The sequence below is a fragment of the Dryobates pubescens genome, chromosome Z, assembly GCF_014839835.1.
Source record: "Dryobates pubescens isolate bDryPub1 chromosome Z, bDryPub1.pri, whole genome shotgun sequence".
NCBI classification, from domain to species: domain Eukaryota; kingdom Metazoa; phylum Chordata; class Aves; order Piciformes; family Picidae; genus Dryobates; species Dryobates pubescens.
The window spans coordinates 2,507,965-2,522,459 of record NC_071657.1 but is presented as its reverse complement, the minus strand read 5'-3'; the positions used below and the strand labels follow the sequence as shown (position 1 = coordinate 2,522,459).

Here is a 14,495-nt window from a genome sequence, read left to right as displayed (position 1 = left end):
ACATGTCATCAAGGCTTTATTTGAAAGCAGGCGAGAGCCCTGCGATTGGCCAGCCCCCACACCAGTTTGGTGCTGGTGCTCCCTGGAGAGAGAGGGTGGCAGGAGAGGGGAGGCCGGCGGCCTCCTCCGTCCCCGTATTGCGACGGAGGCGAAGGCGGGAGCCATCATTCTGGGAGGAGTTTAAAGGCAGAGGAGATAGGGAGAGGGGGAGGGGGAGGGAGAGAAGGTGAGGCAAAATATGGAGTCGAAATTGGTCAAACGGAAAAGAAAAAAAAAAAAAAAAGCAGATCAAGAAAAAAAAAAGAAAAAAGTGAAGAAGAAAAAAAACTAAAAAGAAAGAAAGGAAGGGAAAACAAAGGCAAGGGGGGAAAAAAAGACGACTCAGGGAAGGAAAAAAAAAGAAAAGAAAAAAAAGAAAGAACATACGATTCACCAAAAAAAAAGAAACCAACCCACCAGAAAAAAAAAAAAATCAAAGAAAATCCGCTCCAATGAACGAAGGGTGAGAGGGGCCGGTTCACCGATGGGGGCCCCCCGGCAAGGTATTTCTAGCCCTGCACACTGGAGGCTTCCCTGCAGTGATGAGGCCTCGGAAAAAGTACATCGTCCACTTTCGTCGGTCCCACCGCCTGCGCGGGGCCCGGACACCGGGCTGGCGTTTCCTCCGCCGCGTCGTCAGGGACCTGCGGCTGCCCCTGGCCTTTCTGGTGATTATCCTGCGCAGGATCCGCCGCGGGAGCCACCAGCAAAGGTAGGGCACCCCCGCCCCGGGGACCGGGGATGCTCGGGTGAGGGATAGGGACGGGGTCTGCCGACGTCGCGGAGAGAGCGACCATCCCCGGGACCCCCGGGTACCCAGGGGGCACTGCTCGGTCCTTCTGCCAGCCAGGGGTTGGGATTGCACCGGGAACACGTGGGATTGGTGCAGGCCTGGGGTTATTATTGTCATCATCATCATCATCATCATTAGGAGTAGTATTTGTATTAGCATTATTCGCACGATTATTAGCATTATTGTTATTGTTATTATCGTCATGATTATTTTCTGTTTTTAAAGGCAGTAGGAAGCGACAGGTTCTTGGAAAGTTTCTGTATCTAGTTTCTGCTTCGGTTTCCCACTCCCCCTTGAGAAGTTTTTGCTTGCTCGCTTTCTACTCTTATTTGGGAACAGAAATGGGGGGGGAGAAAGGGGGGGGGGGGTTAAAAAAAAAAATTATAAAACCAAAACCAAGCAAACTCGTCACCCCTTGCTAACATTTACAGGCAGTCCCTTGCGAGCAAGCAACATAATTCTCGCTCTGAAGAGAGAAAATGGCCACTGTGTCCCGAGTTATTTTACACACAGCTGTCTGACAGTGGAGTAAATAAATAGGTACATACACATGGCCTGCTTCACCTTCCTTTACTGCTACTTAAATATGTGCAATAAGGGTCAGAGCAGCCGAGCAGCATCAGAAAGAATAATAGAAACACACATACCCACACATGCACACACACACATGTATAAAAGATCTTGAGAGACACACGAAGCTGGGATGATTTTAGAGGCCTTTTCCTGGTTGCAGGATGTAAAATCGGCTTTGTGGTGGATGTGTACAGGCCTCGGTCATTAACAGATCGTCAGTCACACAGTGGAAATTAAAGCGAGTGTTAATTTTCATGAGGCTTTGAGGATTGTTCTGTGAAATCCTTGTTAAGGGGGAGGTTAGGGGACTCCAGAGCACTGACTGGAGAGGAGGGCAGAGGCAGTAAACAAAAAAAAAAATAAAAACAAAATAGGGAGGGAAAAAAAAATTGCCTGGAGAGAGCTGTAAAAACAATGAGATAAAAATACAATTGTACATATGTTAAAATTAAACCCTTCACTCGAGTGTGGACAGGAGGTGTGAGGATAAAGCAATTAACTCACAGCTCACCTGCTCCAGCCTCTATTCAGATCAGTTCCAGTGCTTTATGAATATCGAGTGTAGGGAGATACACGTGTATGTGTATAGATAAATACCAAAATGTAAATCCAGCCATATATATATATATATATAAAAACATAAAGCCCATCCACAACATCCATTTTTCTTTCTTACTTCCACATCCTTCATTTCTTGCATTTGTGGTAGGCCTAATTTCTTCATTTTTACACTACCTGAGAGAAAAAGAAACTGTGAACCCTGGCTGACTTAAAAATGCACAAATCTCGAATACAACAAAACAGAACAAAACACATGTAGGAAGGTGCAGATTTTCTCTAAGCAAACTCGCTGTAGCAGAGGGGAAACCTTCTCGTGGATCAGGCAGTGTGGCAGTATTTCCCCACACCCCTCCCTTTTTATTTCTACATTTGCTGTGAGTGCCTCTGGGTTTTTATTTCATTTTGGGGTTTTGGGGTTGGGGTTTTTTTTTAATTTATCTCTAGTTTTGCTAAAGTGCAGTTTAGGTGTATAATAGTCGCTGAAATCTGCTGAAAATCTGATTCTGAAGGAGCTGGGGAGGGGAATAAATAAGGATGTGTGTTTAGGTTAAAAAAAAAATAAGATGGGGTTTTGTCTTTTTTTTTTTTTTCTTTTTTCCTCACCACACTCCTTCTGTAACAACTTTGCAGTCAGAAAAGCAGTGCATAAACGTTTTGGCAGCTCTGAGACGGCGAACCCCAAATCCAGATCATTTTGTGGTGCAGTTTGATGAAAGGAGGTGGTCGCATACTCGAATGAGATGGAAATATTCCCGCCTCCCCCTAATTATTTTGGGAGTGTGGGGGGAATAAGTTTGGAAATAAAAAGAAAACAGCTCTCTTTTTTTTTTGCCTTTATTTCCTGTGTAGAGAGACGGGTCTCAAGCTTTGTTCAAAGTTATTTTGCTCAGTGAAATTTACGGGACAAAGAGAGTTTCGCACTGCTCGAGCAGTGTAAGAGAAACTGCATCCACGAAGCTGCTGCTGACCCCGGAGTGGGACCGAGATGGGGAGGAACACTCCAAAAGGGGCTGAAAGAGCCGATTCTGGAGCCGCCTGCCCAGGCAGTTGTTTATCGTGCATCACCTAAACCCGGTTAATTCTTAGGACGATGGGGAAGACTTTCTCCTTTTTTTTTCCGCTTCTTGGGTGTTTAATTGTTATTTATCTTTGCTTTGCTTTGTGCTTTCTGTTTGCGGTTTTGTTGCATTTCATTTTGTTGTTGCTTTGTTGTTGTTATCATCATCATTATCATTATGTTTTATTTTAATTTTATTGTTTTATTTCATGTTATACCACTTAACTCCATTTTATTTCCTTTTTTTTTTTTAATTTTGTTTTGTTTTGTTTTTAAGAGAAAGGAATATTTACCCTCACGGATGCGCTAACTTAATTGCCTTTGGTACTGTTAGGTGATTATCCAGAGACATTAGGGTCGTTCCAGAGCCATTAGGGTGGTTTTACTTCCCGACGGCTCTATAGCCTAAAGCGAAGGTCCGAAATAATGCATATTTTACGTTTTTTGAGGGTTTCTGTAAAGACAAAACCAAACCACTCCCCCCCCCCCAAAAAAAAAAAACAAACCACAAACAAACACTAAAAAAGAAAAGGAAAAAAATACTTTCATACTAATTTGGGGCTGTGCGCTGTGAACAGGTTTTTCTCACACCACTTGGAAAACAGAAACTGAAGTATTCATTAGTTGATGTCTCAGGTTGTTCGCTTGTTCGAATTTTGGGGGGGGTTGGAGGTTTTTTTTTCCTTCTGCTTTGCGTGAGTGTTGTGGTGGGTTTGTGTTTCTTTCTTTGTGTTTCATTTTTTCCCTTTTGCTTTGTTTTAGGGCTTTTTCTTTTTATGTTTTTATTTATTAATAGTTTGTTTGTTGGGATTTGGTTTGCTTGCTTTGTTTTATACTTTAAAAAATAATAAACAAAACCAGCTTTATGGCTCAGCTTTTCAAGTTCTAAAACTAAAGTGCTCGATTTCATTGTTCTCACTGAATATGTGCAATGTGGATAATGATCTTTGCCAGCATGATGGCATTTTTAAGCGGAGGGAAGGGCAGTATTTGGCTATTTCTTTTAATATTTTTTTGCTTAATTTTAGTTGAATTGGCCGTGGGGTTTGGTTGTTTTTTGGGGGTTTTGAGGGGCGGGCTGGATTTTTGTCTTCGCTTAATTGTAAATCAAGATAATTCTGTACATATTCTTCATTGCACACCCTATCCCTGCCCTTCTCACTTTCTATTATTTTTCTTTTTTCCTTTTCACAGGCAGGGAAATCTTAATCTGATGTTCTCTATAGTCTGCCTCATTGTACTGTTTAATTTACCCCTAAGCTTATTAGTTAAAATGCTTTCTAGTCGATGAAACAACTGGTGTAAATGCTTTGAAATGCCTTCCAGATATTAAAAGGGTAGTCAGCCTCAAACTGAGAGGGAAATGGCTGATTTGGGTGACTGAAAATTACCTTTTCTGTCTTCCATGCGATCGTCAGAACTGCTTGCAGGATTGCCGTCCTGCAGGATTAAAACCGACCTTTTTTCATTGTCATGATGATCTGTGTGGCTAAAAGGTGACTTTCAAGAAGACAGGAAAAAGAAATAAGTAGCAGAAATGCGACATAAGGAGGTTGCTAACGTGGGCTGGTTTTCTAAATATTTGTTTTCTTTTTCTCTTCTTTTCTTTCTTTCTTTTATTTTTTCTTTCTTTTTTTTTTTTTCTCCCTGGAAAATGTCTTGGATTAAAGTTCGCTGGGGGGAGATGTATTTTCCTCCCTTCCCCAAAAACCCGAGTGTAATACAAAGGCCACTCTCCGCAGCCCATTACCGCGGGCTGGCCTGTTACTGCCCTAACTCCAGGCACAACCCTGCCGGTTTAGTTTTGGGTTTGTGTTTGGTTTTTGAAAGTCTTTTATGTTTTTATCTTGAATATGAGGTGGTTTGTTGGCACCAGAATTGTGCAGAAATAGGATGCGCGATTGTGATGGGGCGGGGGAGGAGAAGAAAGAAAAATTCTCATGGCTTCAACAATGTAAATTTTAAAGTAGGTGTTTTCTTGTTATGGCCTGCTGGGTTGGTAAGTTGATTTGGAGGGTCAGTGGTCATTATCAGGAGACCATATTTGCTGGTTTATGCCATTCTGCAATTTCACAGCCTTTAATAAATTTTAGCAGGGATGGAGATGCATTAAAGAATTTAATATTACACACACACACACACACACACCAAGGGATGGAAGTCCATTTAAATAGATTTTAGCGGGGATGAATATGCATTTAAGCGAATTTTTGCAGAAATGGAGACACAACTAAAGATTTTTTTTTATCAGGGTTTGAGATGTATTTAAATAATTTTTATCTGGGATGGAGATGCATTTAAACAAATTTTTGAAGGGAGGGTGATGCAGAGAGGCCACCTGGCTCCTCTAGTGACCTCTTCACTCACAAATACGTTGACATGTGAGAGTATATAGACTCACAGAATCGTTTGGGTTGCAAGGGACCTCCCAAAGGTCATCAAGCCCAATCCCCCTGCAGTGAGCAGGGATGTCTTCCACTGGATCAGGTTGTTCAGAGCCTGGTCGAGTCTGGCCATATAGTATAATAATATCTAATATTTTAAAAATATATGTAATTTATATGTTTATATTTATATACTTAGATATCCATAAAAAGTCATGTTTACATGTATATATATTTACACACACATACATAAAATGCACAATCAACACTGTCTTACAGAAAGCGAGGTTGGACAGCAACCCTGTTGTGCCTCACTGTTGATTTGAAGTCTTAAGGCACCCAATACACATAAACGAAGAGGTTTTCTCCTTGGGTTTATCTCTACACGGCCGGCATTAAGGAATAGAGGGCACGAAGGAGTGGTGCACATTTTACCTGTTGGGAGGAGGACGCTTTGCTCCTCATCTCTAATTTAAAAATTCACCTTTAAAATATCCTTTTAACTGATTTTTGTAATTTTATTTTTTTTTTAATGGCCCGCCACAGGTTCTTGCTGAGGGGGTAACTTACCCCACCCAAGCCCCTTCCTCCTCCAAAAATGTAGCACTTGCTCTTGCAATGTCCCTTCCCCTGAAAAAAATCAGGGTGAGGGAGGCTCAGCAAGCCTCCAAAAGGGGAAATTCTAGTGAATGTCTGATGTATCCACGCAGGGAGAATTTGGTGTTTCTTTTTCTTCATCCAAAGATGCCTCGGCCCTGCGGCTAGAGGTACACAGATGTATAAAATGCCTCCCCCTCCCTCCCCCCCGCTTTTACCGCACAGGGCTGCTGTTGGGGAGAGAGGCGGTGGGGAGCAGGGAGGAACGGGGACGAGGAGAAAGAACACTAAGGCCGAAGGTAACAAAGGTGCAAGTATTCTATGCTTCTGAGGCAATCACAAGGGATTTCTGCAACTAAAAAGAGGACAAACAACTAAAAAACTTCCTTAATCTGCTTTCTGCGTTTGCTCACTTCCCTCCCCGCCTGACCTCTGCGGCAGCTCCCGCTCCCCGCATCGCCCTGCGGGGTGCAAGAGCTTTCAATCCCTTCTCCTCTCCCTTGTCGCTGACTCAGCTCTGCCCGCAGCTCGGAGAAGCTGGGTGAAAACCCCCAACCTTCAAGCCATGGGTGCTACCCGGCTCCGTGGGTCCTGGGTCAAAGTCCGGGCTCCTTTCGATGGGGTGAGGGTTGATTGTGGGGGGGGTGGCAAGGGTGGGTGGCAAGGGAGCTTTGTCCAGCAGGCATGAGTGGGAGGGCGGAAAGCAAGAGAAGGAGTCAGGTGCTTGGTTTCCGGGCGGCAAGGCAAGGGGTGCCTAGCTTCTGGCTGCCAGAATGGATCCGTACATTAATGCAGATGGATCTGCCTGAGATATTCCTGACCGTGAGAGGGCTGGGGTGCAGCGGCCCTGTCTTGCCGGGTGCCGTGAGGTGGATCTCAGACTTCCTGCGGGCATAGCTCTCTTCCTCATCCGGGCTGCCTACCCATCCTGGCCAGCGGCAGGACGGAGAGATGGACCCAGACCCACCGCTCCGAGGCCTCGGGGCAGGGTAAAACCCCTCTGAGAAGGAAGAAAACAAAGCTATCCTTCGCAAAAGAGTCCCTCTCTGTCCCGGCAAGGCTCTGGTGTATGTGCCCCCACCGCCACTTCCCACCCTCCCCACGCAACATAACCACGGGGCTCCTTCCCACCTGCCCGGGCCGGTGCAGCGGCTGCCAGCTCGGAGGAGCCGTTTGTCAGTGGGGCTGTGCCTTGAACCCTCCCCGAAGCGGAGAAAGATGTGTGGCACAGTTTTGCAGCCCCCATTCTCTTCCTCTTCCCGCACCCATAGCCGCCCTGAGGGTTGGGGTGGGCGGGGAAGCAGCTCCCGCGTCATCCGCCCCGCACTCTTGCAGAGGGGATTGCATGAAATCTCTCACACGCGCACCCCCTCAGCACACCCTCCCCCCCGCCCTCCCCAGCGGTGTTGAGCTGCCCCCGGTTCTCATTTTGGGGAGCAGATCGCTGCCATTCAGCAGTTCTTCGCACTACCCCCCACCCTGTGCCGCCCCCTCCCTTCCCCCCCCCCCCCCCCCAAGTGAGGGAGGGGGTGCACAGGGTGCGAGTACAGGGAGAGATTTCAGGAGTTTTAGGCGGATTTTACCGCTGTCGCCAGCACCGCTTAGCCCTCCCAGCTTCGAGCTGGCGGCGCGGGATATTGCAGCGCCCTGCCCCTCCCGGAGTGTGCGCAGGGGACGTACCCGGGGTCCGGGGGCACCGGAGCTGGGGGCGGAGGGGGGAAGGTGGGGGCGGGAAGTGCCCGCTGCCCTCGGGAAGGAGGAGCCGCGTCGCTGAGACGGGAGAGATCCCTGACAGGACAGGCAGAAAGGCAGGGAGAACCAAACAGGTCCGTCAGGAGGGGGGGCGATGGAGAGGTCCCCGCGGGTTGAGGGCTCCAGTGACCGACTGTGCAACGCAGCTGCCCGCGGGGACCTCGGGGAGGTGCGGATGCTTCTAGAAGCGGGTGTGGATCCCAACGGGATCAACTCCTTTGGCAGGACCCCGCTCCAGGTACGGAGCGCTGGGGAGCGGGATGGGGGGCGTGGGGGAGAGGGGGAGGAGGTGTTGGCTGGCTGCGGGGGCTGTTGCTGGAGAGGGAGTGGAGTGGATTTGGGGGGGGTTAATTATTTTTTTAATTGTTATGATGGGAAGCGGACGCCCCATTTTCCTGAACCCTCGCCCCTTCTGCGGATGCCATATAGGGTGAGAGGGGCGCTGCTGGAAGCAAACGAATTATACTTAAAGGTGTTCGGAAGGAGAAACGGGATTATAACATCCCCTTCCAAACGAACTCGGGGAGCTAACAGAGCTCCGATCCACCTTTCTGGTTTCTTTGTTTGTTTGTTTGAACGGGTCTCGTTCCTTTCGCCTTGATGAGTCTTTACTCCTAAAAGAAATACAAGTGGGATCCCCTTAATACATTCACTTGAAAGAATGACAGAAAATAGGGCGTCGCTGAGTGGAAGTTATTTCTTGAAACTAGGTCTGTGTTACTAGTCCTCGATATTCCCCCTCCCTCGATAGCCGTGGCACTGATCAATAGGTATTTGAAGCGCCAATCTGTGGTAGAGCGGCTTTCCAGGCATTCTGAGAGCCCGAAGGGTGTTTTATCAGTCAACAGTCCTTGAAGTGGAAGTATTAAAATGTTCATTGAATGATTCTTGTGCTGTATCTTAGACTGGAGTGGTGTATTTGATTAAAAAAAAAAAGGAAAAAAAGAGAGAGAGAGAGAGAGAGAGAAAGGAAGAAAGAAACAAAGAAAAGAAAAGGAAAATAAAGGAAAAATAATAAAAAGAAAAAAAAAAAAAAGAAAAAGAGAACAGAAAGAAACGGAAAAAAGTTTCTCTGGTTCTCCTTTGAAGCCATTTGTATAATGATTCACCAGCTCAGCTGCACGGCCATTTTAGTCTTTGCACTTTACCCATGTTAAAAGAAATATTTTTCCAAAGGGACTTACTGAGAAAGGCACCAAGAAAGTTATTCGTTTTGTTTCTGCTGTAGGTTCAAATACCAGGTGAAAAGGGTCCTCACACTCTTGTAAGTTGTGATTTTTTTCTTGTTTTCTCCTCTCAGAGTGAGCCTTGATTCTGTTTCCCTCACCAGCACTCTGCACTGTTGTGAAGTTCTCTGGTTTGCTCCTCTCAGAGTGAGCCTTGATTCTGTTTCCCTCACCAGCACTCTGCACTGTTGTGAAGTTTTCTGGTTTGCTCTTCTCAGAGTGAGCCTTGATTCTGTTTCCCTCACCAGCACTCTGCCCTGTTGTGAAGTTTTCTGGTTTGCTCCTCTCAGAGTGAGCCTTGATTCTGTTTCCCTCACCAGCACTCTGCCCTGTTGTGAAGTTTTCTGGTTTTCTCCTCTCAGAGTGAGCCTTGATTCTGTTTTCCTCACCAGCACTCTGCCCTGTTGTGAAGTTCTCTGGTTTGCTCCTCTCAGAGTGAGCCTTGATTCTGTTTCCCTCACCAGCACTCTGCCCTGTTGTGAAGTTCTCTGGTTTTCTCCTCTCAGAGTGAGCCTTGATTCTGTTTCCCTCACCAGCACTCTGCCCTGTTGTGATGTTTTCTGGTTTGCTCCTCTCAGAGTGAGCCTTGATTCTGTTTCCCTCACCAGCACTCTGCCCTGTTGTGAAGTTCTCTGGTTTTCTCCTCTCAGAGTGAGCCTTGATTCTGTTTCCCTCACCAGCACTCTGCCCTGTTGTGATGTTTTCTGGTTTGCTCCTCTCAGAGTGAGCCTTGATTCTGTTTCCCTCACCAGCACTCTGCCCTGTTGTGAAGTTCTCTGGTTTTCTCCTCTCAGAGTGAGCCTTGATTCTGTTTCCCTCACCAGCACTCTGCCCTGTTGTGAAGTTTTCTGGTTTGCTCCTCTCAGAGTGAGCCTTGATTCTGTTTCCCTCACCAGCACTCTGCCCTGTTGTGAAGTTTTCTGGTTTTCTCCTCTCAGAGTGAGCCTTGATTCTGTTTCCCTCACCAGCACTCTGCCCTGTTGTGAAGTTTTCTGGTTTGCTCTTCTCTGAGTGAGCCTTGATTCTGTTTCCCTCACCAGCACTCTGCCCTGTTGTGAAGTTTTCTGGTTTGCTCCTCTCAGAGTGAGCCTTGATTCTGTTTCCCTCACCAGCACTCTGCACTGTTGTGAAGTTTTCTGGTTTGCTCCTCTCAGAGTGAGCCTTGATTCTGTTTCCCTCACCAGCACTCTGCAGTGTTGTGGAATTTTCTTGTTTTCTCCTCTCAGAGTGAGCCTTGATTCTGTTTCCCTCACCAGCACTCTGCCCTGTTGTGAAGTTTTCTGGTTTGCTCCTCTCAGAGTGAGCCTTGATTCTGTTTTCCTCACCAGCACTCTGCCCTGTTGTGAAGTTTTCTGGTTTGCTTCTCTCAGAGTGAGCCTTGATTCTGTTTCCCTCACCAGCACTCTGCCCTGTTGTGAAGTTTTCTGGTTTGCTCCTCTCAGAGTGAGCCTTGATTCTGTTTTCCTCACCAGCACTCTGCCCTGTTGTGAAGTTTTCTGGTTTGCTTCTCTCAGAGTGAGCCTTGATTCTGTTTCCCTCACCAGCACTCTGCAGTGTTGTGGAATTTTCTTGTTTTCTCCTCTCAGAGTGAGCCTTGATTCTGTTTCCCTCACCAGCACTGTGCATTGTTCTAAGTTTTCTGCTCTGAAAACGAGCCTTGATTCTCTTTCCCTCACCAACACTCTGCAAAATGGCTGCCACGAGTGGATCTCTGTCCTCCTGAAACACTTATCTCCTGCACGAATTTAGATATCATGAATTTATACACCAAGATTTTTCACATTAAGAATTTATATATTATGAACTTGCACATTATTAAAGTCATAAACCTATTTTTCTGTTATAAACAAACCCAAATATCTGCAGCTTGCAACCAATTCCCACCCAGAATGAAGAAACCTGTTGCCTCGAGGTCTTTTCTAGTGTCAAGACTCAATTTATGGAGATTAAAATTCCACTAAATATGGACTTTTATAACCGTGAAACTGTGGAAAGAAGAATTTCAAATATAATTTAATTTTGTTTGCCTGGCTATTGCTTTTGTTTGCTCCTTTTTGGTTTGTGGGTAGTGATATTTTTTTCCCTTTCTTTTTCTTTTTTAGTATGTTTTGTTCGTGTAATTGTTGTTTTATTTTGTTTTATTTCGGTTTGGTTTAGTGTTTTTTTTGTGGGGTTTTTGGTGGATTTTTTTGTTTGTTTTGTTTTGTTCAGTTGAGCACAACCAGGTCTTTCTAGAAGCTTCTGCTTTTGATTCCACTGCAGAGTGGCATCAGGGCGTGTACAAGTGGTATAGAATGTGGGACAGAACATAGAGATATGTAGTACACGGTATCAGAAAAAATGTATAGTAAATAAAACATAGAGATATGTGGCATGCCACAACTTAAATAAATGGTGTAAAATATGGAACATAATATATCCATATGTACCACAACACAGCATATATAAATGTGAAACAGAAAATATAGATATGTAATAAGCTGTGGCACATATAAATGGCATAAAATGTGGAACAGAACATAAAGATATTTAGTATAGCATGGCATATATACATAGTATAAAATGTAGAACTGAATATATATATCATATATATGTAGTATAGCATATATATGTAGTATAGCATGCATAAATGGTATTAAAAGTGGAGCAGAACATAGAGATATTTAGTATATCATGGCATATATACATAGTATAAAATGTAGAACTGAATATATATATAGTATAATATAGCATAGCATACATAAATAGTATTAAAAGTGAAGCAGAACATAAAGATATTTAGTACAGCACGGCATGTATACATAGTATAAAATGCAGAACTGAATATATATATATATGTAGTATAGCATATATAAATGGTATTAAAAGTGGAGCAGGACATAGAGATATTTAGTACAGCATGGCATGTATACATAGTATAAAATGTAGAACTGAATATATATATATATGCAGTATAGCATATATAAATGGTATTAAAAGTGAAGCAGAACATAAAGATATTTAGTACAGCACGGCATGTATACATAGTATAAAATGCAGAACTGAATATATATATGCAGTATAGCATATATAAATGGTATTAAAAGTGGAGCAGAACATGGAGCTATTAAGTACAGCATGGCATATATATGGTATAAAATGTAGAACTGAATATATATATGTAGTATAGCATATGTAAATGGTATTGAAAGTGGAGCAGAACAGAGATATTTAGTACAGCATGGCATGTATACATAGTATAAAATGCAGAACTGAATATATATATATATATGTAGTATAGCATATATAAATGGTATTAAAAGTGGAGCAGAACATAGAGATATTTAGTACAGCATGGCATATATAAATGGTATAAAATGTGGAGAACTTATAGATATATAGTACCTCATGACATACATAAACAGTGCAAAATACGGAAGAGTATATATATATATGATATATATATCAATCACAGTATATATAAATGTATAAAATCTGGATCAAAATATGTCGTCAAGTAGTATGTCATAGTGTGTATATAGATATAAATGTTATAAAGTGTGGAGTAGAAAAATATATGTAAAATCATATATAGAGAGATAGATAAATGTTGTAAAATGTGGAATAAAAATAAATGTAAAATCATATATATATAATTCTATATATAAATTACATATATATTCACTATATTTATATTTATATATATATTATATATAAAAATTATTTTAAGAGTGGAACTAAACATATAGATACTTAGTATACCGTGGTATATACAAATGGTATCAAATATGGAACAGAATATATAGATATGTAGTATGCCACGGCATATAAAAATGGTTTAAAGTATGGAGCAGAGCTTGTAGAGATGTAGTTACCTCCGGCATATATAAATAGTATGAAATATGGAAGGGAAATACAGATGTGTAGTATACCACAGTGTATATATATATATATATATATATATATATATATATATATATATATATAATGCTATAAAATGCGGGAGCGAAAATACAGATATGGAGTTTACCATGGCATATAAAAATGGTGTAAAACGTGGATCAGAACATGAAGATATGCAGGATATGATGGTGTTGTAAACGGTATGAATTTTGGAACAGAGCATACAGATACGTAGGACGCCACGTCATGTGCAAATGGCACAAAATATGCGGCAGAACCTGCTGAGACGCAGTAGATTGGAATTCAAACCCACGGCAGCTAATACTTTATCACAAGAGAACTCCGGTGGGAAGGGACGCGCGCGGATCGTGGAGTGCAGCCCCGTGCATTTATGCGAGTCACCGCTTCCAAGCGCTGACTCAGGAATATTCTGCTCCACAGACATCCCCCAGCCCCACAGCTTCCTCGCCTCCCAGTCCCGCAGCCTTTCGCCCCCATCCCCGCGTCCCTCCGCGCCCGCGATGTCCTGCGGAGCTGCGCGGCGCTGACGCTGTCTCTCCCCGCAGGTCATGATGATGGGCAGCCCACGGGTGGCTGAGCTGCTGCTGCAGTTCGGAGCCGACCCCAACCGCCCCGACCCAAGCACCGGCTGCTTCCCTGTCCACGACGCGGCCCGCTCCGGCTTCCTGGAGACCGTGGCGGTCCTGCACCGCGCCGGGGCCCGCTTTGACCTGCCCGACGGCCGCGGTCGCCTTCCCCTCGATGTGGCGGAGGGCGGTCCCCATGGACCGGTGGGCTGCTACCTACGGAACCCACCGCTCCTTCCCGCCGCCGCCGCACCGGGAGCCGGGCCGCCCGCCGAGGGGGCTGAGCGCTGACCAACTCCACCTCCCCGCTGCAGCTGTCGCTCGCTGAGACCCTCTCCCCTTGTCCTCCTGCGGGTGTGTCCACCACTTCCATCACTGCCACCCTCGGCGCTCCTGGGAGTCTTCCTTTGCCCCTTTCAGCCCGGAGCTTGTCCCACACATCCCGCCTCTTGCTTCTGCCATTGCTGCTGAATTTTCTAAGGAAAAAAAAAAACAATAAAATGCGTAAAGAACCAGTTAAAAAACCCTCAAACAACCGAGGGGACCTCTGCCCGTTCTTCCTATTCCCCGCCTCGGCAGGTCCTTAGCGCGGGGAGGACGAGCAGGACAGGGATCTCCAGGGGCAAATGAACCAAAAATCAAAGCCGTAGGTTTTCCTCCCCCTCACCCCTTCATTTATTGTTTAATTGATGCGGTTTAGAGAAGTGAGAACTCTCCGTTTCCTTCGGGGGCTTGTTCGCCTCCCTACAACGCTCACCTTCATCTACGTGGAATACTGTTTTTATTCACGACAGTACTGGTTTTATTCACGACAGTACTGGTTTTATTCACTGCCCTGAAAGGCGTTGCCTTTTAGCGATGCCTTGAAATCCTGCCACACGTTGTCCTGTGACAGAGTGAACAATTTGGTCACAAACCCAGCTGGCAACCGTTTGGTTGCTGCACAATTTGAACGTCTTGGCAAAGGAGCCAATTTTTTAGAACAGCTCTTCCACGCCTCTAAATCAGATGTTTGGGGCGGGGGTAAAGCTAAACCCAAACCAA

The 14,495-nt window shown here is 44.8% G+C and overlaps 1 protein-coding gene across 1 annotated transcript; it reads left to right on the top strand.

Moving 5' to 3' along the window:
* The first annotated feature begins 466 nt into the window (after positions 1-466).
* On the top strand, positions 467-13,742 carry LOC128899464 (cyclin-dependent kinase 4 inhibitor B-like). The gene is made up of 2 exons (XM_054178725.1): positions 467-751; positions 13,431-13,742. The coding sequence occupies exons 1-2, from the start codon at positions 524-526 to the stop codon at positions 13,740-13,742; spliced, it is 540 nt and encodes a 179-aa protein (XP_054034700.1). The 5' UTR covers positions 467-523.
* The last annotated feature ends 753 nt before the right edge of the window (positions 13,743-14,495 follow it).

Bases quoted from the DNA above. Each gene is read 5' to 3' on its own strand.
- LOC128899464 (XM_054178725.1), top strand. From the start codon at position 524: ATGGGGGCCCCCCGGCAAGGTATTTCTAGCCCTGCACACTGGAGGCTT. The intron at 752-13,430 runs GTAGGGCACCCC...CTCTCCCCGCAG, and splicing joins CGCGGGAGCCACCAGCAAAG to GTCATGATGATGGGCAGCCC.